The sequence below is a fragment of the Myodes glareolus genome, chromosome 19 (genome assembly GCF_982192425.1).
Source record: "Myodes glareolus chromosome 19, mMyoGla1.1, whole genome shotgun sequence".
Classification (NCBI taxonomy): Eukaryota; Metazoa; Chordata; class Mammalia; order Rodentia; family Cricetidae; genus Myodes; species Myodes glareolus.
The window spans coordinates 65,446,047-65,467,961 of NC_142044.1; the positions used below are offsets into that span (position 1 = coordinate 65,446,047).

At 47.9% G+C, this 21,915-nt stretch overlaps 1 protein-coding gene across 1 annotated transcript; it reads right to left on the reverse strand.

Annotated features, from left to right (window-relative positions):
* Positions 1-138: 138 nt before the first annotated feature.
* Spryd3 (SPRY domain containing 3) lies at positions 139-17,269 on the reverse strand. The gene is made up of 11 exons (XM_048449616.2): positions 17,124-17,269; positions 14,555-14,701; positions 13,133-13,208; positions 11,925-12,049; positions 11,542-11,677; positions 10,069-10,254; positions 2,835-2,984; positions 2,441-2,498; positions 1,844-1,963; positions 1,593-1,762; positions 139-1,312 (listed from the first exon to the last, which is right to left on the reverse strand). The coding sequence occupies exons 1-11, from the start codon at positions 17,144-17,146 to the stop codon at positions 1,178-1,180; spliced, it is 1,326 nt and encodes a 441-aa protein (XP_048305573.1). The 5' UTR covers positions 17,147-17,269; the 3' UTR covers positions 139-1,177.
* Between the last annotated feature and the right edge of the window lie 4,646 nt (positions 17,270-21,915).

The following is a 21,915-nucleotide window of genomic DNA, read 5'->3' on the forward strand; positions in this document are numbered from 1 at the left end:
AACGCACATCTCCAAGAGACATCCCCTTGCTGGCCTGTGTGCCACAGTTGCCCTGGGGCCACCCACCCTCAGCTGTCTCTACCAACTCGGCCTGGCTCTCTGACTTTCCGGAAAGGAGTCCCTTTCTTTCTGTCCTGATAAATATGGAAACTCCGTCTTTATTGGGTGTATAAACATTTCTGGTCTGTACATACATTTCACACATCATAGTGCAGGGCCCGGAAGGAGGGGCAAAGGAGCCCCAGCAGCACAACAGCACCCCGCCCCCCAATTCTACCCACTGTGCAAACTGAGACCAAGAGCCCCTGAAATGGGGGGAGAAGATGGGGGAGTTGGTTGCGGGGTGGGGCAGGGGGGGTCTATGTAGACTCTAGAATCAAACACTGAAGCAAAAACAGTCAACTGGCACAAGCAGCAAGCTGGGCACAGAGTCAGGAAGTGGACATGGAAAGGGAGGTGAGGGAACAAGCTGCGGCCCTAAGCAACAGCCGCAACATAATACATGCCTAGTGCCTTAGCCCCATCTCGGGGAGCCAGGGCTAGCGGTGCCTTGAGGAAGAGTGCAGACAAGGAGACGGAAGCAAGGGCTACAGTCCCATGCCACCACACAGCCCCGCACTCACACATGTAGAAAGGGTAGTCTGTGTGGGGCAGGTAGGGAGCCAGGCTCAGGCTTTCTGTGGTGCCTGAGTGTTGGGGCGGGGCTGTCTCTCAATGGAGACCCTAGATGGAACTTAGGACAGCAGCCGGTGAAAGGAGAGATGGCCAAGACAGACCCCCTAGCCCAGCCAGGGGGAGACAGCAGCAACTGGCTCACATGAGGGAAGGGAATGAAGGTTTCAGGGGAACTATGGGTAAATAGGGACTGGCAGGCTGCCTCTACTTCACCCTCAGCCCAAACAGCAGGTAGGCTTACACCTCCCAGTTTCCACAGGGTACAGTGAGTAAAAGGAGATCTGGGTGCCCACTAACCAAAGCAAGGGGACATCAACACTGTTCTCTGCCCATTCCTATCACCAAAGGCTCAGGCCCAGGGACAGAAGGTCCAGCCTAACTGGGCCCTGAGCTGGTATGGGCAGGGTAATGTCCTCTCAGGGCCTGCTGGTGAGCAAATCCTGGGGGAAGACTGGAGGGAGGCTGCAGAAGGAGAAGGGGCAGATGTGCAGTGAAGCCTCCTCTAGCCACTTAAGGGATGCAGGTCAACTTTCACCTTCTCCCCACAACTGAGCATTCCAATGGTTGGAAAGAAGCCTCCAGAAGGCACAACAGCATCCTTCTTCCCTATGATCTTGCCATTCCGTGTGAAGAAAACCTGGTGGTGGAGGCAGAGAAGAGAAGGTGGACGCTGGTCTCTCCCCTGTGGATACTAGGCATGAAGCCCAACTTTGGGAGTCATTTGGGGTGATATTGGAAGCAACCACAAGAGGGCGGGTTGAGGCTGGAAAATAGGCTGGAACTATATAGCCTGGACTCTTGGAGCTACTGTGAGCCCTGGCAGCTCCAGACCATGGCTCCCCCTCCCACCCGCTCCCGATGGTCCTGTTTTCACTAGTGGTCTTCCCAGGACCCAGAGTGAGCCCAACCCTACTCACCACCACCTTCTTGCCCTCATGCTCCTGCTCTATCTCTTCCTCCTCTTCTTCTTCCTCCTCCTCCTCTTCCTCTTCACCTTCCTGGTGCAGGTACATGACATTTCGGACATTCCGGACAGCCCGGGCAGTCGGGGACAAGATCACCGTGTCACAACTGTCATCACTGTCCCCTAGGAGACAGGAAACATGAGCTCCTAGGTACCTACCGCCCACTGCCCTGAGCAGTCTGGCTGCTGCCCAACCTCACTCACCCTCACTGTCCAGAATGTAGTCCCGGGGGAACATGATTCCACAGCCCATAATGTCCCCTTTGTAACAGCGTGGCCCAAAGGGGTCCCCCACACCACTGCCATGGAAGATCTTCCCATCATCTGTTGGAGGGAGGGAAAGGACACATTGAAGGGACTGACTCTATGATCCTCAGGATGACAGAAAGGTCAAAGACAGGTGCAGGAAGGACGCTAGGTTTTTTAAAAAAGAAAACAATGTTCATTTGATTGAACTGGTCAGAAGAAAGGACAGGGTCCTAGGGTGGATGAGCAAGCTGGGAAGGGGGCCGGGGAGTCCAGGCGCCAAGGCTCAGTATTCTCAGGAAACCCTACAGGAAATCTGAGCGATCTTCAGGAAGGGCACAGGGAGCCAAGTCAGAGGCCTGCAGCGTTCACTCTGGCCCAGTCCTCCTGCCCTGTCCTCTGCCTCTGACTTTCAGGACTGAGAGAAAAAATAAGATGAAAGGAAAGTCTGAGCAGCCTAGAAAAAGGAAAAAGAGAAGCTCCACGTGAGTCTGCTGAATGTGGGACTCGGTGCCCCCCACCTCCCCAACCCCCACACCAGCAGCTTCGGCTCACCTGCATGGTACGCCACAGACCCTCTGCTCCAGCCTGGGTGCCTGTTCTTGGGATAATCCTACAGCAGGAAGACAAAAGGAAGTCTGTGACATCATCCATGATGAACGGGGACAGAAACAGAAGAAAGGGGCAGCTGACTCAGCAACTCAAATGGGCTGGCAGTCCCAAGGAGGACAGAAAGGGGCTCAGTTCAGGGCCAGACAAGGTGACACACTTAGGACACTGTGTCTTCTGTCACAAGGCCTGTCCTCTAAACAGACCCTTAGAACTACGCTCTGCCTCAGCTCACAACTTTCCTCCACAGGCCCCTTGTCCAGGTTTCCCAGAGCTTCCTGGACCCATCCCAACAGCCCCAAACTGACCCCACAGGGAGAAAGACAGCGCTTGCGCCCACCTTCCTGGCCAGCCCCAAGGCGATGTAGCATTTCTCTCCAGGGTCCACAATCTCCACCTCGAAGTAATGGCTACGGGTGCTGAGTGGGTGCCGGGCCTGAGCCAGCCCCACATCCACGATACTCTTTCCCTTCCCCAAATATTCCAGCAGCTGTGGAGTAAGAGCCAGAGGACAGAGGTCAGGTGGATACTGCCCTGAACACTGCATCAGTTTTCTGAGTCTGACAGAATCCCCTGGCTAAATGAAAAGGGATTCTAAAGGCAAAGTGGACTCTGAATTCTAGGCAGGCAGAGGACAAGGATGGCAGAAACAGGTGGTTAGTGTGAGTGTCTCAGGCTCCCACAGAGCCACTGTCTGGGAAGCTCACTGGGGTCTTTAGGCAGGAACATCCATTCCTTAAACAACCCAAGCCTGCCTTCCTGGAAGAGGGAGGGGAACAAGGGGTATGTAGGAGTTAAGAGCCAACCGCAGATACACGAGGGGAGGGGACAGGCTCAGAAGCCAATTCTGCACAGATGGGACTGATGCCGTTTCTCAAGACCTGCCCCATTTGGCCCTGAAATGAACACTCCTTTCTGGGTCAGGGAGGAGCTCAAAAGAGCCAAGAACCTGGAGATAACAACTCTACCCTTCCCTTTAAATGGGCAAAGGTGAAAAGAAACAAACGGCAGGTCTTCCAGGTCCCAACCCTCACTCAGGCTGGAGTTGGGTGTGAAGGTAGAAGGTGGATGAGACAGGTTCTGGGGCCCTTCAGTCCACATGGTTTTGCCTGCATACATCAGGGGAACAACCCCAATCTGGAAAGCTTTACCTACCAGATGTCATGGTAACAGTGGGGCTATGACTCAACCCCATCTCCTCTTTTAACAACCTAGCATCACCTAGGATTCCTTAATTCCCCTTTAACTAACCTAACTGCCTCTCAAAACTTTTCTTTTACTCTCTAGAAAGCACACTCCCTGGGCCTCCTCCGCTAATCCCTAGCAAACCTGAAGACAATGGCCTCACCACACTAACATCCTACACCAGCTTGAAGGTCTGGGGGCGTCTCCTGCAGAAGCCAACCCTACTCATCCCCCTTCAGAGTGGACAAGATCTCACTCTGCTCACCTCCAGATCCTCCAAGTCTACCCTCCAATACTCTACAGACAAGTGAGACAGATGGGGAAAAGCCAGAGGTGCGTGGGAGCCGCCAGGTCCACAACCAGACCCACCATGTATTCTGTCTGTAGCCATTAGAGTGTTCTCCGGCCTGGCTCTGCTCAGTATCTCTCCCTAGCCAAGAGAAGGGTCGTTCGGTGTTTATTAACCTTATCTATCAAGCAGCCTATGATCCACTCTCTCCACCCAATGCTGCAGAGCTGGATCAGAGACCCCACAGCCGCCTTTGACCCATGCTATCCAACTGGCCTCTATGTTGGAAACAGGGTGTTCTCTAGTTTCATGGCCAAAAGGCAACTGATCCAGATCCTGATCCTTGGGAAAAACCCGCCCAACCATTCCCTCTGCCTAAGCCCAAAGGAGGCTGCGGCTGCAGTTCTACTGACAGGGTGGGGATACTTCCTAAGGGCAAGAGGCCATAAGGATGACTTGCCCTGACATGGAACTTCACCCACACCCATGGGTTCCTGAAGAGCACTGGGGCAGTCGCTGACATTCCAGCCCTGAGCAAGAGTGGAACCATCCATCCTATCTCAGGGCAGTCATCCCAAACCAGAGGTTGTTCTCCTGCTCCCAGCAAGCCCTCCTGAGCCTTCAGCATACACAGCTTAGAGCAGGGAGTCACCTCCCTGGCAGATCTTTTCTGAGTACCATGTTGGGACTCTAGAGGTTTGGCTTCTAAAGCCTCAGTTGTCAGAATCTGTAGGTTTGATCCTTCAGTCTATGCCTTGATTGCCTCTTAGTTTGAAAGATGAAGTTCAAGCCCTACCTAGTATTACTTAGTTGCCACTAAGCTTGAACAACCTATATTCATTGTACATTCATATAAGAAAAAAAGCCTTGCCGGGCAGTGGTGGCACATGCCTTTAATCCCAGCACTCAGGAGGCAGAGACAGGCAGATCTCAGTGAGTTCGCGGCCAACCTGGTCTACAAAGTGAGTTCCAGGACAGCCAGGACTACAACACAGAGTAACCCTATCTTGGGGGAAAAAAAAAAAAGCAAAACAAAACCAAAAAGAAGAAAAAAAAAAAAAGGAAAAAAGCCTTAATGTTTTCATCAGTAAAATGGGGACAATACTACTTGTAGCTTCAAAAATAGTAGAGATAAGATGAAGTGATAAGGGCGGCAATGGAGCCCGCCACGCTCAATTGACGAAAACACACATTCTGTCAGGAAATGGGGACTGGTATAGTGTAACTACCAATCATAATGGACTTGACTTTTCAGCCTGTACCTCCCACTAGAGTAACAAACAACCCTTAGGCCAATGAGGATGATATTAGTAGTGCTGGGCATCAAACCCGGGACTGTGCACCATAGTCAAGAGTTCTACCCGAGACAGCTCCAGCCCCAGTTATCCTCCTGTGCATCGTAGCTGGGGGAGAGGGAACCCTTTCCATGAGAGCCTCACGCACACCACCCCCACTCATGCCTGTTAAAGGGGCTGCAGACCACCGAGAGCTGAGCTGAAGCTGCAGATCAGAACTCTGTCTACACTCTCTTGTTTCCACTCTCTCACTTCTGGCCAGAAGAGACTAATTCTTCCCAACAGGAGCAAGCGTGAAGGGCCCAGAAGTAGCTGAAACAGGAATCAAGAACAAGCCAGCCTCCTCTGGAGTTGGATCTAGGGAGGATCCTCTTCTTTCTGTACCAAAGCTGCAACTGTAAGGAGTATGTAAGAACCATGAACAGTACACAAAGACAAGATTAGTCTAATGAAAATGTACAGACAGCCAGCTCCTACAACCATCTCCAACACGACCTCACTTTGCTGGCCCCGGGGCAGCAGCAATCCTTCAACATCTTCAGCCCTCTAAGGCAAAGGAACCTAGGACTTCTTTAAAAGGAGGGAAAACTGAGGCTACAGACAGTAGGGAAAGAACTCACCACTGCCCGGCAGAACTCACTCAAAAAGAGCTACAACAGAAGCTAACCACTGAGAGGGCTCAGTGGTTAAAATCACTTGCTGTTCTTCCAAGAGACGAAGGTTAGGTTCCCAGCAACTACATGTTGATTTATAACCATCTGTAACTACAGTTCCAGGGGATCCATGCCCTCTTGTGATCTCCAAGGGCAGCAGGCATACACATGGTACAAAGATATACATGCAGGCAAAATACCAAGAAAGGTAGGCAGGCAGGTTGATTAAAACTGTAGCTCAGGTGGCAGTATTTGCCTAGCATTCATGAAGTCCTGAGGTCAATCCCCAGCCATCATTTAAAGCAGGTGTGCTGATAATACCAGCACTCAGGAGGTAGAGGCAGGAGGATTAGGTCAAGGTCAGCTTCAGCTATATGGCGGGTTCAAGGCCAGATTGGGTTAATGAGAGCACCGCCATCACCTGACCAACAGAGCATAGATGAGTGTGCTGCAGAGGGCCAGCAAGTCCCCTGTGTTAACACTGACTGGAAGCCGTCAAAATTAAAATCTTTTTCTCCCTTGTAGTACTAGGGATTAAATGAATTTAGGGCTTCATGCATGCAAGGCAAGTGTTTGACCACTGACCTACCTCAAAAATTCAAAATCTGAAGTACAGCCTGGTACAGTGACACATGCCTTTAATCCCAGCATTCAGGAGACTGAAGCTGGAGGATCCTTGTGAACTCAAAGCCATGCTGGTTTACATAGAGAGTTCCAGGCCAGACAAGGTTACAAAGTAAGGCCCTGTCTAAATAATAATAATAATAATAATATCTGAACTGAATGCACACAGTTCTCACATCATCACAATTGAAGAATCTTAAGTCGGGAGCTATCAGTATTAAACTGTCAAAAAGGTCACAGGAATAGATCAAGGAATGACTATCCGGGCCTACTTTCCCTATTCACTGGCTAGTTGACAATTTGAGCAAGTCCCTTCAGTTTTACTAGGACAGCTCTTCACAGAACAAGAGGATGTTTGAAAATGTAAGAAACATGCTGGGCTACCATAACCCTACCAATAACTTGTGTCTGGATGTTAGACACTAACTGTCCTGCACGTGAGGAAAGTGTCCTGGGCTGGCAAGACAGCTTAGCAGGGAAAGACACTAACTGGCAAGCCTGATGACCAAGTTGGGCCCAGGACCCACATGGTGGTAGAAGGAAATGATTCTTATAAATTAAGCTTTGACCTCCACATGCATGCCATGTTATGTGCACACATGCACACACACAAAAATGAATGAATGTTAAAAAAAAAAAAGAACTGTTCCAACTGAAGTACCACTTATGTCCTTCTGAGAGAAACTTTAGATTAGGTCAGACTGAGGCCTTCACAAACCTCCATGGTTCTGGAGCACCCTACTGAGAGTACCATCCATGCCTGAAGAAGGCCTTGGGCCCAAGGACAGGTCCCCAACAGCAAGGAATGTGGAAAATAAGGGTAAAGAATAAAAACGTAGTCTAGTCATCTTTAAAGGAATTAACTATCCTTCCAGGACAACGCAGCTCTGATTAGAAATACAGTAGATGGTACAGAAGAACAGAAGATGAAAGAAACCAGACAAGTTATCCTCATTTGAAAGATGGGATGGTTGGCAAACCTAAAAGGACACATGTCCTTCACTCATCCCTAGGGCTGAAGAAATGGCTAAGGGAGGAAAGGCCCTTGCTGCCAAGCCTGACCAACAAACTTCAATTCCTAGAACCCACATGACAGAGGGAGAGACCCATCCACGTTTGTCTTCTGACCTCCACATGCACACACACACACACACACACACACACAATAAATTAAATAATAAATGAGTAAAAGATACACCAAAGAACTAGAGAGAGAAAGAGACTGACTCATAGCCAGGCCTGGCAGCTCACGTCAGTAACCTCAGTACTCAGGAGGCTGAGGTAGGAAGATTACCAAAACTTTAAGGCCAGCCTGAGTTCCAGGGCAGACTGACAGTATGAGACTGTCTCAAAACAGACAAACAGACAGACAGACAGACAGCTTCCTGAGTCCACTGTGGGGGAGCCTATGCTCACGGTGCAGTGAACTTATTCTGCCAGCAGTCCTAAGCTGAGGTGTGAGGGCTTAAAGACAGACAAACTCTACAGCTACACTTAAGAGAAAGTTCCTGAGTGGACTGAGGACGCTGAGGGGAGGACAGAAGAAAGACTATTTATAATGTCTACAGGATTCCACCTCAATTAGAAAAGATGCCTGGGAGGGGCTGGGAGTGGAGTGGAGACAGGTCCAGGCAGAGGAAGGATGCCAGGAAAACATTTGAGGAGAGGTCATAGATGAGAGCTGGAACATGGCCTTGGCTCAGGCCCAAGTTCAACTCTGTGGATGTTGTTAAAATGATGGCAGAAAGGGAAACAAAGAAGCAATGAGTCAAGGGTGAGCATCTGAGGCCTTGGCTCACAACCACCTCAGCCCTCATACCCCGGGACCAGAGGGAAGCAGAACATCAGAACAGCAGGAGGGTGCACAGTCTCCCATGTTCTCTGAGCTCAGTCTACCTTGAGCTCCACAAGGAAAGGCCTTGCTCATTACCCACTTCCACCCCCCACTACTTCTGTTTTCCTCTCACAGGAAAATTTTAAAAAGCCTGCGTTGAGGTGAGAAAGCCAAAGGCCAGGCTGGGCGCTGGAAGGCAGCAGGAGAGGAATTTTAAGTGGGAGGATTGAGCATCTCACAAGAGGTCAGTTAGACTCCTGACTCGCATCCATTCACTCCCAACACAGCAAGAGGCACAGAGGGCAGGCTGCAAGACGGCCCAGGAAAGCTCAAGCCCCAAAGAGAGGCAACTGCAGGTCTGAAGAGAGGGGCTTGAAAGCTAGGAGGCTTCAGGTCCTCCCTGACATCTTCCATCTGTCTTGTCATCTTCTACAAAAAGCAAAGAAGAGATTAACACTTAAGTTTATTCAAGATCCCCAAAACTGGGCCTGTATGCAGGCCTGTAATCCCCACTTCTTGGAAGGTAGAGGTATGTGAATTTCAAGTTCAAGACCTGCCTGGGTTAAAGATTGAGTTCAGATACCAGCCAGAGCAGCTTAGTTAAGACCTTATCCTCCCCAAATAATAAAAGACCTAGAGATACACACAGTTCAGTGGGAAAGGACTTGTTTAGTATATGCAATGTTCTATGTTCAATACCCAGCACCACCACCACAACCAACAACAAAAACTCAACTGTTGTGGGACAATCTTTTTGTACACTGTGAAAACGTGTCTCTGTCAAGGCACCTTCTGACTGGTTTAGTAAAGAGCTGAACGGTCAACAGCTAGGCAGGGCAGGACGGGCAGAACACTTCCAGGAAGAGATAAGAACTCTAGGAAGGAATCAAGAGAAGTGGAAATTCTCCAACAAGATGCAGGCATACAGTACGGAGGAAAGGTAACAATTCACGTGGCAGAATGTAGATTAATATAAATTTAAGAGCTCATTGGGAACAAGCTTAAACTAAGGCCAAGCTTTCATAATTAATAAGTCTCTGTGTCATTATTCAGGAGAGATAGTCTGACTAAATCCAGTTCCTAGACTCTTCTCCCATATTTGTTCATCAGTTCTATGACCAGAGAGTTCAGTTGAGTTGAATCAAGCCAAAATGGAAGCATAAGAAGTGGGCTTTCAAATCAGTTCTCAAACCCTGAAGAAAGATAAACCTGTAAACCAGGGCTTCTACTTATTCTGGGAATCAACAACCAATGTGAGCTCCCAAATGAAAGGAAAAGAAGGAAGGGAATGACACTCAGAACACAGGTTTGGACTCCAAGGACCTTGCCAAGGTCTCAGGTTATTTTACCCAAACTTCCATTTTCCAAAGTTGCACAAAAGCCTCTCTACTAGGTACAGCAGCACAGGACTGAGGCTCAGAGGCCAAGTAACATTCCTGAGATATCTCAAGGAGAAGAAAAGAAAGAGCAAGGCAAAGTGACCCGCCTTTAATCCCAGCATTCAGGAGGCAGAGGCAAGGGGATCTCTGTGAGTTCCAGGCCAGCCTAGTTTACACAATGAGACCCTGTCTCAAAGAAAGAATGGTTGGGGGATGACACTGTTCTTCCTTCTCATTCTAAGCAATGTCTAAGCATGATACTGATGTCCACATGTGTTCTTCCCAGTACATTTACCCCCATTGCCTTTTACTTACGGTCCCACAGACTCTGACGTCATGCAGCCGGCCCCATTCATCTTCATAACTATCCACCATCATGACACTGTCATCCTCACGGCCCAGCTCAGCATTGAGGTGCAACCTCACCTCCTCACCCAGGGAATGCATACCAACTGCTGGGAAAAGCCCATCTGGGGACATGGGCATGATGGTGGAGCCCACCTGCAGCACAAGGAAAGAGGAGGAAGTTGCCATGTGGTTCACTTTCCCACAGCTCATCCAGTTCTCAAAAGGGCACTTCCAAGATGATACAACTAAGAATTATCACACACACACTCACAGACTGAAGAACAGAGGCCCAGAGTTTAACATTTGGTAAGTGCTCCTTGCCAAGCAAGTTCCATGGAGCTAGAAGTCAAGTCTCAGTCTCTGGACTTGCTGCCAACTCTGCAAACACCTGCATGGGTGCCACAACTACACCAATGCCCACCTGCTAGGGCTGCAAAGGAAACCAACCTCTTGTCTGGCTTGAGATGTGACCTTCCCCCAGCGGTGTGGGAGTAGGGAAGCAGAGGGAAAGAGTTGTATTTCTCTCTCTCTCTCTCTCTCTCTCTCTCTCTCTCTCTCTCTCTCTCTCACCAAAGCCACCACCTCTAAGAGAAAAGGGTTCAGGGAGTGAAAGAAAAAAAAATACATATTGCCCCAAATATTCAAGCCAATCAGGCCCTACAGCTGACACAGCACAGGTTTCCTGGAACTGCAGTTACAGACAGCTATGAGCTGCCATGTGGGGACTGAAAATTGAACCTGGGTCCTCTGGAAGAGCAGTCAGTGCTCTTAACCACTGAGCCATCTCTTTAGCCCCGCTTTTTACATTTTTATTGAGAATTTCATACATGCATATTATGAGATTTGATCAAATCCACCCCCCATTCTCTCCCCTCCAATTTTTCCCTACCGCCCCCACAACCATGTATCCCTCCTAATTTCCTGTACTATTTTTTTTTTAAAACCCACTGAGTCAACTTAGTGTTGCCTATACGTGCAAGGATGTAGAGTCATCTACTGGAACATGAGTAGCTTCCCAGGGCCACATCCCTAAAGAAAACATTTTTAAAGATAGTGCCTCAAGTAACCCAAACTGTCCTTGAACTCACACAAAGCAAGAATGACTTGGAACTCCTGATTCTCCTGCCTCCATCTCCTGAGTGCCACAGGCACCCTGTTTCTGGTGCTGGGAACTGCACCCAGAGCCTCGGGCATGCTAGGCAAACACACTACCTTGTTAGCTACAATCAAAAACTCTTCCTTCCTCCAAATCCTGTATCTCTGCCCTTGCTGGTTGTAGCTACTTGCCCCTCTAAGCCAAAGACCTGGATCACATCCCAGCTGCCCAGGGCAGGGAAGAGGCGACAGGGAACAAAGCCACCAGACTCTCCATGGTCACTCTCACAGATCCTCAGGCAGAGACAAGCCACTGAACCCTCTCAGACAGGGTTTCCCACTCACCCGTTTCCCATTTTTGGTGAAGAAGATCTGGGCAGTCTGCACATCAAAGGACACAGGCTCAATGCCACAGCCAATCCGGTCCCCAGAATTGCACTTTGAGCCAAACTGGCGCCCCTTGGCTCGGCCATTGTATAGCCTAGGAGAGAGTGGCACAAGACAGCCAACTGTGGTACCTGCTTCTACTCCACCTTCTCCACTCTTGATGGCATCCACCCGTGTCCTGGTATTCGTGTCACCCTCTCTCACCCACACCCATAAGGGTGCCTTACCTACCTAAGATTATGAAAAAAAACAAGCTAGGAAGTAGTGGAGAGACCACTCAGAGGCAGGGCAGCTTATCCTCCACATCTAGACTTCAACTGCACAGCAAAAAAACCACTCACTTGCCATCATCAGCATGGTAGGCTACGGAGTCAGGCAACCAGCCAGGCTGGTGATCCAAGCTGTAGTACTGAGGGACCAGCCCCACAGCAATGGTGCCCCGAACACCGCTGTCCACAATGGATACCTGAAGGGGAGAGAGCAGAATACAGTTCACAGTAACAGACAACTCAATGAACTTCTGGGGGATAAAAGGTAGGTTTATGCTAAAAGAGACCCAGGGGTGAGAGGACAGGACCTGCATGAGAGAGCAGGGAAGGGCAGGGCCTCTCTCCTGTGATTATTTAGGCAACCATTCTTGAGCCTTGGCTGGGCATGATGGCTTACACCCTTAATCCTAGCACTCCAGAGGCAGAGACAGGTGATAGTTCCAGGCCAGTCTGGTGTACATGGAGAGACAGAGAGTTTCAGGCCAACATAGGGCGATCTTGTCTCAAAAAGGGAAAAAAAAGTAGGGGTGGAGCTGGAGAACTGGCTCAGCAGTTTTAGAGTCCATACTGATCAGAGTTTGGTCCCCATAATCCACATCAGGTAGTTCACAATCACCAGTAACCCCAGCTCTTTGCCAATCTGACACTTCTAGCTTCTAGCCTCTGTGGGCACTACATTCACATGCATACACCCACACATGGGCATTTATAATAATTATAACAACAACAATAATAATAAAGTTAGGCATAGAATCAGTTCTGGGCTTCTACTAGGGCAGCAGTTCTTAACCTGTGGGTCTTGACCTCTTAGGGGTCAAGTGAGTCTTTCACAGGGGTCACCAAAGAGCATCGGAAAACACAGATATTCATATTACAGTTCATAACAGTAGCAAAATTACAATTATAAAGTAGCAATGAAGATAATTTTATGGTCAAGGGTCACCACATCATGAGGAAATGTAATAAAGGGTTTCAGCATTGGGATGATTGAGAACCACTGTACTAGGGGCTAGGAAAGTGAGACATGGGTCAAAGTCTACGTAGGCCAAGGGACAGCAGAGCACAAGGACAAGGAAGGTGACACCCAAGGCACCTGTCTCTGAGACCACGAGTCAGGCTGTCCTTCACCCTTCTCCCAAAGGAACATTGACGGAAAATTTAAAAGGCCAGGTCATAGGTCCAGCAGAAGATCTTCTTGGAACATGACATATTCACTCCACATCAGCAACCCCATCACCACACCCCGGCTTCCCAACTTTGCCCATCTACTGCTTTATCACCTCAAAATAATTGCTGTCCTTGGTCAGGGGTCGAGATGCCACATAGCAGCCAACTTCACCAGAATTTCCATGGTAACTAAAGGAATACAGAAAAATTCTATGAGCAGGGAAGCCCAACCTTGTGAAACACAGAGAACTCATGGCAGACTTTAGAAAATTGGCACATAGCCAGGCATGGTGGTATACACCTTTATAATCCCAGCACTTGGGAGGCTGCAGGAGGAGAAGATCTGAGTTTGGGGCCAGTTTGGTCTATAGAGTGAGGTCTAGGGCAGCAGGACTATGCAGAGAAACCATGTTTTGGAAAAGAAAGATGGGGGTAAAAAGGAAGGACAGAGGGAGGGAGGAAGTAAGGGAGTGAGGAGAGAGGGAGGGAGGGAGAGAGGGAGGGAAGAAAGGAGGGAGGAAGGAAGGACTCTGTGTATGCACATACACAAGGTACTTAAGGTCACTCACCCTTCCCACTACTTCTAGTCAGGGTTCAACCCACACTAGATCAATACAGTCTAGTTTCTTCATTTTCAGGAGGTAAAAAACGTACAGCCTTCCTTAATTGTGCTTTAGGGGGTCCCACAGTCTTGTCTAACCTCAATCCCTTCCTCTTGTTGCAACTTCAGCCTTGCCTTCAGCCCTGTCCTCAGAGGAACCAGAGAACAACTGATTTCCTGCCTCTGTCAAAGGACTTCAGACTGGAAGAGTCTCTCCATTCTTATATTTCAGCTTTCTTTCCCTCAGGCTAAATAATGCTACTTCCTTCTCCCTTTAGATGACAACTATACAACAGGCAGGAAGGAGTCAGGGGATGTTTAAGACAAAAGAGAGAAAAATACAAACCAAAGTGCTAGAGAGTCACAGAGTGGGTGATTATGTCCCCAAAGAACTAGTGCTCCCCAGCCACTCCCTGCGGAACCCAGTCTTTGAAATGTAGGCAGAAGGGGACTCAGACCACACAGATCCACTGTCTTGGCAGATCTTGGCAGCCTCCTACACCTGCCGTGGGAACTTCCCAATCAGAACATGTCCCTGACAGAGCAGAAGAATGTGAGCCAAGATAGCTGAGGTGGCACATGCCTGGTGATCCCAGCTTACGGAAAACTAGTCTTAGGGCAGCCTGCCTGTCACAAAAAAAAAAAAAAAAAAAAAAAAAAAAATAGACCCACTGGTGAGATGGCTCAGTGGGTCCCACCTGATCTAAGAACACCGTCTCACATTGTCCTTCAACAGCTATCCCCAAACAGACACACTAAATCAACACCCAGGACAACCTGAGTGACCCAGTGACAAGAGGCAGAAAGTGGCACAGAAGCCACTGGGACGCCCCTCAGTGCAGCACACACAGTGCTCTCTCTAAAACACCTGTGCCCAGCTAAGACCTGGAAAAGGACTGACAAGGACAACGTGGAACCATTTCCCTACACTCACCTCAAAGTGTCACCATCCACAAGGATATGCTTGAACCTCTCCTGATACCGGAAGGCCCGGACCTCTCGAATCTCCCGAATCCTCCTTCGCCAATTCAGAAACCGGTAGTGCAAGTTGAGGTCATCCATCTTGTTCATGAGAACAAACCTAAGAGAACAGAAAAGACCAAGAAGGAAGTAGGCTCAGCATAGACTAGCTCAGCCTATTCAATCTTCAATGTGCAGAGTGTCCCAGACTTGAGACTAGATATCTAACTGCATCTCAATAACTCCAGTCTTTGTTTTGTTTTGTTTTTTGAGACAGGATTTACTCTGTAGCTTTGGAGCCTGTCCTGAAACTAACTCTTGTTAGTGAGGCTGGCCTCGAACTCACAGAGATCCACCTGCCTCTGCCTCCTGAGTGCTGGGATTAAAGGCGTGCACCACCAATAACTCCAGTCTTAGCCACTCAGTCAACGGGCACATATTGGACCTTTACCATGTGCACTGTCACCAAAGCTAGGAACAAAGCTATGTGCAAAATAGATGGGATCCACGTTCTCACAGAGTTTCCAATCTCATGGGCATGAGGAAGCATAGCAGGTAATAAGCACAAATGGCCATTTTAGCCAGTGGAAAACAGAGATGTAGCAGAGGTGGATGAGGACAGTCTCGGAAGTACTGCAGGGAAGCTGGAAGGGAAGGAGGCAGTATGAGAGTACAAGAAGAAGCATTCGAGGCAGAGGAAGTCAAAGCACAGGCCCTTGGGGAGAAAAAAAGTGTCTGGTAGAGAAAGACAGAAGGCGAATAAGACTAAGACAAGGCTAAGGACTATCCAGTCAGGAGTTAAATTTTATTTCAAGGATAATGAGAAACCTCTATGAAATTTTAAGCGAGAAACGGCATGATTTCAAAACATATCAAGTCTTGCTGAGTATGATGGTAATTGTCTTTAATCTGAGCAATTTTTAATTTTTTTCTATTATCTTTATGTGTATGGGTGTTTTCCTGCATGTATGTCTGTGCATACTGTATATGACTGGTGTCTTCAGAGACCAGAAGAGGGCATCAGATCCCCTGAAACTGGAATTGCAGACAGTTGTAAGCTGCCATGTGGGTGCTGGGAATTGAACCCTGGGACCTCTGGGAGAAAAGCCAGTGCTTTTTTATTCTGGGGGAGGGGGTCAAGACAGGGTTTCTCTGCGTAGTCCTCCCTGTCCTGGAACTCACACTGTAAACCAGGCTGGCCTCGAACTAGCAGAGATCTGCCTGCCTCTGCCTCCCGAGTGCTAAAAAGGTGTGTGCCACCATGCCCAGCAAGCCAGTGCTCTTAACCACCAAGCCATCTCACCTGGCCACAATCCCAGCACCTTTTGTTTTGTTTTGGTTTTGGTTTGTTGTTGTTGTTGTTGTTGTTGTTGTTTTGAGACAGGGTTTCTTCATTTAGTCCTGGCTGTCCTGGAACTCACTCACTCTGTAGACCAGGCTGGCCTCGAACTTGCAGAAATCCACCTGCTTCTGCCTTCGGAGTGCTGGGGTTGAAGTCATGTGCCACTCCAGCCTGGCAATCATTCTAGCACAGACGCAAATGGATCTCTGAGTACTAGAACAGTCTGGTCTACATGGTGTATGCCAGGCCAGCCAAGGCTACATAGTGAGGCCTTGTCTCAAAAGAAAAAAGAACCTATCAGCCGGGCAGTGGTGGCCTAAATCCCAGCACTCAGGAGGCAGAGGCAGGAGGACCTCTGTGAGTTCGAGGCCAGCGTGATCTACAGCACAAGTTCCAGGACAGGCCCCAAAGCTACAGAGAAACCCTATCTCAAAAAAACCAACCAACCAAACAAACAAACAAAGAAACAAAAACTTATCAGATATTAACCCTCACTCCCTACTGCAGTGAGACAGCAGTTCAGGGGGTGACAGCCACCAAAATGGAAGCAGTGAAGGCGAAAAGGAATGGGACTCTCTTGGTATTTAGACAACCCTCAAGGCCAATAAATGAATGAATGAATAAAATTTTCCAGAGAGTCAAAAGTGGAAAAAGAATGGAGAAATCTTTTCTTCCCATCCCCAAACACCTGGCACGGTGCCCCACACACAGTAGGTGCTTAGCAAACCTAGGCTAAGCTCAGTTCGAAACCAGTGTGCACATCAGGACTGTTCTGAAGGAGCTGCAGACCACCACATGCTCCAGCCGAGGCGACACCTGTGGCACAGCACTAGGACTCCCCTTCTGGGCCCTGGGCCAGGACTTAAACCCACGTAGAAGCTGGAGCCCCAGACTTGAAGACTCGGATCTTCGAGAACGCGGTAGCCTCAGCCCCGACCAGCAGCACTCGCGCTGGGTCCTGGCGCTGCCTCAGCACCGTCGGTCACTCAGAGGAGACCCAGGGGCCACCCGGCCTTAACCTGTCAGTGCGGCTCCGCCCGGTCTCCACAGGCCCCGCACCGAGGGAGGGTGCGCGGCGGGAGGAACACTAGTGACCAGCGCCTCGGCCCCGCCCCTGAACCCGGAGCCGTCTTCCAGGACCCCCGCCTCGAGATCTGCAGGGACCGAGGCCTCCGGGACCCCGCCCCCGATCCCCGCCTACCGGGGCCGCCGCGTCCTCCTCATCCATAGGCCTCTCAGCTCCGCGCTGTAGCTCTTCGGCCGCCGCCACCACACACATCCGGGTCCCCGCCCTTCCTATGCTCCGCGAGGCCCGCCCTCCCACGCCGAATCTGACCAATCTGCAGCGGTCTCCATAGACAGACACTCACATTAGCCAATCGCAGGGCTCAAGCTGTGTGGGGCGCGGCCCGGTAAGCCGGGTACCTACACTCGGCAGCGTCTGAGGATCCCTGGTGTCGGGAGGGTGGGGGAGGCGACGTGGAGGCACGGACGCCTCCGTGGGCGGCAGGAGCTCCTGGAGGCGGTCAAGGGGCGGCTCCCACGGGGCGGAGCAGGTCACTGTGCCCGCGCAAGCGTCGCAGTATTAGAGCAAGAAGTGATGCTTTACTGGTGTGTCCTTTTGGTCCCGGTAACAGCCTTCGGGGTGGGGGACAGGGTTCCTAAAATGACCTCATTTTTACGCGTGAGGAACCAGAGGCCAAGCTCCACAGCGGCCGCGCTCGGCTGATTTATGTTTTCTTCTCTCCAGAGCGCCACTTTGCATCAAATTCGTTCATTCCAGGAAGGACGTTCCAGAACAGGAAAGAACTTCAGGTGCAAAAAACACAGTGAGATGGAACCCAGTGCTATTCGGGAACAGAGGGCTTGGTGGGAAAGTTAGGTCAGGTCAGAAGTTACTGGAAAGGACACTTAACCTTTATCTCGCATCTCCTATAAAGGTTGTAGTTGCCCTTGGGAGGAATTTGGAATCTTGGATGACTTTCATGTTTTGCTCCCGAGACTCACCCTCTTGTCTTTAGTACCCTGTGTCAGAAACATGAACAAACATATTCGTTTATTTACACTTCTGAATTTATTGAATATTAATAAATTAACAAGTATTATTACATTAGCAAGCACAGTTTTTTTTTTTTTTTACTTCAGTATTAATCACTAACTCTTAGGTCGCACTTTCCACATCATATGTATACATATGTAGGTTATGCTGTGGCGACAAAAGGGTTAAAGAAGCCACAGCATAATTCAAAAGTTCAGAGGCCTTGCTAGGGACAGAGAGAGCTAATAGCTTACTGAAAAGTTACCCCGCAGCCAGAGGACAGACCCAGCTAAAGGGCTGCAAGGGATGCAGCCTGGAAGACAGCTACAGCTGAGAGAACTGAAGCCCCGGGGACAGGCACAGACACAGGGTGGTCAGTGGGGTGGGGACCTTGTCATCACAGTGTTAAATGTCCTCCTCATTATGGGGTCCAGCTGAGGGTATTGCACCTTTCTAGGTCTGAGTATATTTGATAAGTTCAGCTTTTTGATACACCTACTGAACATATGTTCTCCATCTATTATACTTGGATACATTTAGACGGTGGGACTTTTCATTTTTTTAAAAGTCATTTATCTTATGTGCCTTGCCTGCGTATATATCCGTGCACCATACGTGAGAGTCACAGACAGTTGTGAGCTGCCGTGTGGATTCTAGGAATTGAACCTTGGTCCTCTAGAAGAGCAGTCAGTGCTCTTAACCACTGAGCCATCTCTCTCTCCAGTGCAACTTTTCACTGAGGAATAAATCATCAAGCTAGGTCTCATGAGGGGTGCTAATGGTGTGTGTGTGTGTGTGTGTGTGTGTGTGTGTGTGTGTGTGTAGAGCCATCTTCCTTCACACTCAGACTAGAGCCAAGGCAGACAAAGCCTGAAGCCACTGCTTTACACAATATAGAATAACTTAAAGGCAAGCACAGCCTAATCCCAATACCCTCTTCTGCAGCACTTAGTTTACTTATGTAGTTTTTAAAAGTCAGGTGTAGTGAAATGCACACTTACTTATTTGTTTATTGGACGTGGGTGGGGGTGCATACCTGGCATGGCCGATGTGTGTAGCTCAGAGGACAACCTGCAGGATTTGGTTCTTTCCTTCCACCAGGTGGGGACAGGGGTTGAACTGAGGTCTTCAGGTTTAGCAACAAACACCTTTCCCCTCTGAGTCATCTTACCAGACCTAGCACCTCATTTATTCAGATCAGTGTGTGTGTGTCATTGTGTTTCCTCTTCCTCAGAGCTCAGAATAATCCCTCTAGCATGAATAATAAAAACTCAGAGACAGATATTGGAACTCAACCTGAAGATCAGAAAAGCAAAAGCAGCCAGCCACTAGAGAGCTCTTCTTTGAAATCTTCAGACTTAAAAAAAATGAGTTACTGTCTCATCCCACCTTATATTCCTCTCTAGTGCTGGAATTAAAGGTGTGCACCACTACCACCACCCAGCCTCTGTGGCCAACTAGTGTGGCTGCTGAGATTCAACGCATGTGCTTGACTTGACTAGTGTGACTGTTTTGCACTGACCTTCAAGCAAGCTTTATTTATTAAAATACAAATAAAATATATTAATACATTTCCCCTTTTTTGTCTAAAATAAAAAAGGTTAGAACTAATATAAGAAAAACTATATATATATTAAGTTCAATATAATATAATATGTTATATAATATATTATATATATGCATTATATTATATAATTATATATCACACAGCATTATATATGATATAATATACAACATTATATAATATATAATATGTTATATATTATACAACATAATATATACAGTCAATAAAAGGATCAACAATGTCTAGTCCATTTGCATTTGACAAATTCAGAGAAAGTACTCCATTATTTATCTTATCTTACTGAGTCCAAAATCTTGTACTTAATTTGTTTTCTATCATAACTTGCTTTCTGCATCTGGTAAACAAGGAAAACTACAACTATAACTATCTAGTCTTCAACTCCCTCAGAGACCCAAGAAGGAAATAATTTTAACTGAATAAGCAGAAAGTATGAACAAGCAACTTCCAAAATTTGTGAGAAATGATAAAAACAGCTGACTGCCTGGACAGTCATTCAAAGTTCCTCTGCAACATTGGGGCATCCACTTTGAGCCCACATCCTAGAATGCCTGACAGACGTTTCTATGAAGCAGGGTTTTTGAAGGACTGTCCCACCTTGTGTGGGCAAGGTTTGGAAGTCACTCTCCTTTGTGTCCCACTTGTCCCATTAGGACAGCACACTGTGAGCAGTTGAGGCAAGGGCATTTTCTTACCCAGTGGCTTACTTTTGCCACAAAGAAAGAAAACTTCATGTGGAGTTTCTTCAATGCCCATTATCTTCTCTGAAGTAGATTGGTGCTGCCAGAAGTAGACATGTCTCATAGTCATTTAAAAAAAAAACTGATGTTATTAAAACATCTAAATGCTAAATTGGGCGGTGGTGGTAAATCCCAGCACTTGGGAGGCAGAGGCAGGAGGATCTCTGTGAGGCCAGCTTGGTCTACAGAGCAAGTTCCAGGACAGGCTCCAAAGCTACAGCGAAACCCTGTCTCAAAAAACCAAAACAACAACAACAACAAAAAATCTAAATGCCATGTTCTGTAGATTTTAAGTTTGAAGATGAAGATGACCGATTTAAAATATACCTGTTTGACTTTGAAAACATACCTAATGTGACTACAAGTTTAAATGTAAGAGGTGACTAATTACTAACCTGCATTTTCTTATTTTCCTAAACAGTTGGTAATACTAACTTTCAAGGGATAGAAATTTGCATTACATTGTTAAATGAGCTGTATAGGTACAGTACCTAGAACAAGGTTAGAAATGTATGTACACTATGTTTTAACAAAATTAATCTTAAATTTGTATCTATATACAAAATTTGTATACAATACACAAAAGTCCAGTCCAGTGTAAAACATTTAAAACTAGTAGTTGCTCTTTAAAGTAGATTCAATAATCTACATTTTTATCTTATATCTGTACCCTCCTTTTTTTCTTTTCAGAGTAGATTCAATAATTCATAGGTTTAACTATGTAAATATTAATCTTTCACCTTGCCTGCCTAAGGCACCTGATGGGTCTAATATAGAGCTATGGCCAATAGCTAGGAAGAGAAAGCAGGGCTGGCAGGCAGAGAGAATAAATAGGAGGAGAAATCTGGGCTCGAAAAGGGAAGAAAGAGAGGAGAAGGAGATGAGAACAAAGGAGGCATCTGGGGCAGGAAGCCGGGCAGATGCCAGCCAGACCTAGAGAAGCAGTGAAAGTAAAATATACAGAAGTAAGAAAGGTACTAAACCCCAGGCAAAAGGTAGATAAAGAGAAGCAGGTTAATTTACATTAAAAGAACTAGCCAGAAATGTGTCTAAGCTAGGTTGAGAATTCAAAATTAATAAGTCTCTGTGTAATGAATGGTTTGGCAGCCCAAAAGAAAAATCCTGGAACAGACGAGCCTGTGGGAGACACTTCACATTCAAACCATAACAACATGTAAGGCATGCAAAACACTTTTTTAAAAAGTTAACCCAGAGCTAACCAAGTAGTTAAGAACACTGACTGCTTTTCCTGAGGGTCCAGATTGAATTCTCAGTACCCAAATGGCAGCTCACAGCCATCTGTAACTCCAGTCTCAGGGGATCTGATGCCCTCCTCTAGCTTCCAGGGGCACCGGCCATGTGCATGGTCACAAACACATATGCAAGCCCTCACACATACACACAAAATAACTAAATAAATGTAACCCAAGAGTAGGGCATGATGGTGCACACCTTTAATTCCAGTACTTGGGATGCAGAGGCAGGTGGATCTCTGTGAGTCTGAGGTCAGCCTGGTCTACAAAGTGAATCCCAGAACAGCCTAGGGCTACATAGAGAAACCCTGTCTCCAGAAAGCAAAAAACAAAACAGCAAACCCATATCCAGATGACAGAAATATTTACCAACTAGAGCA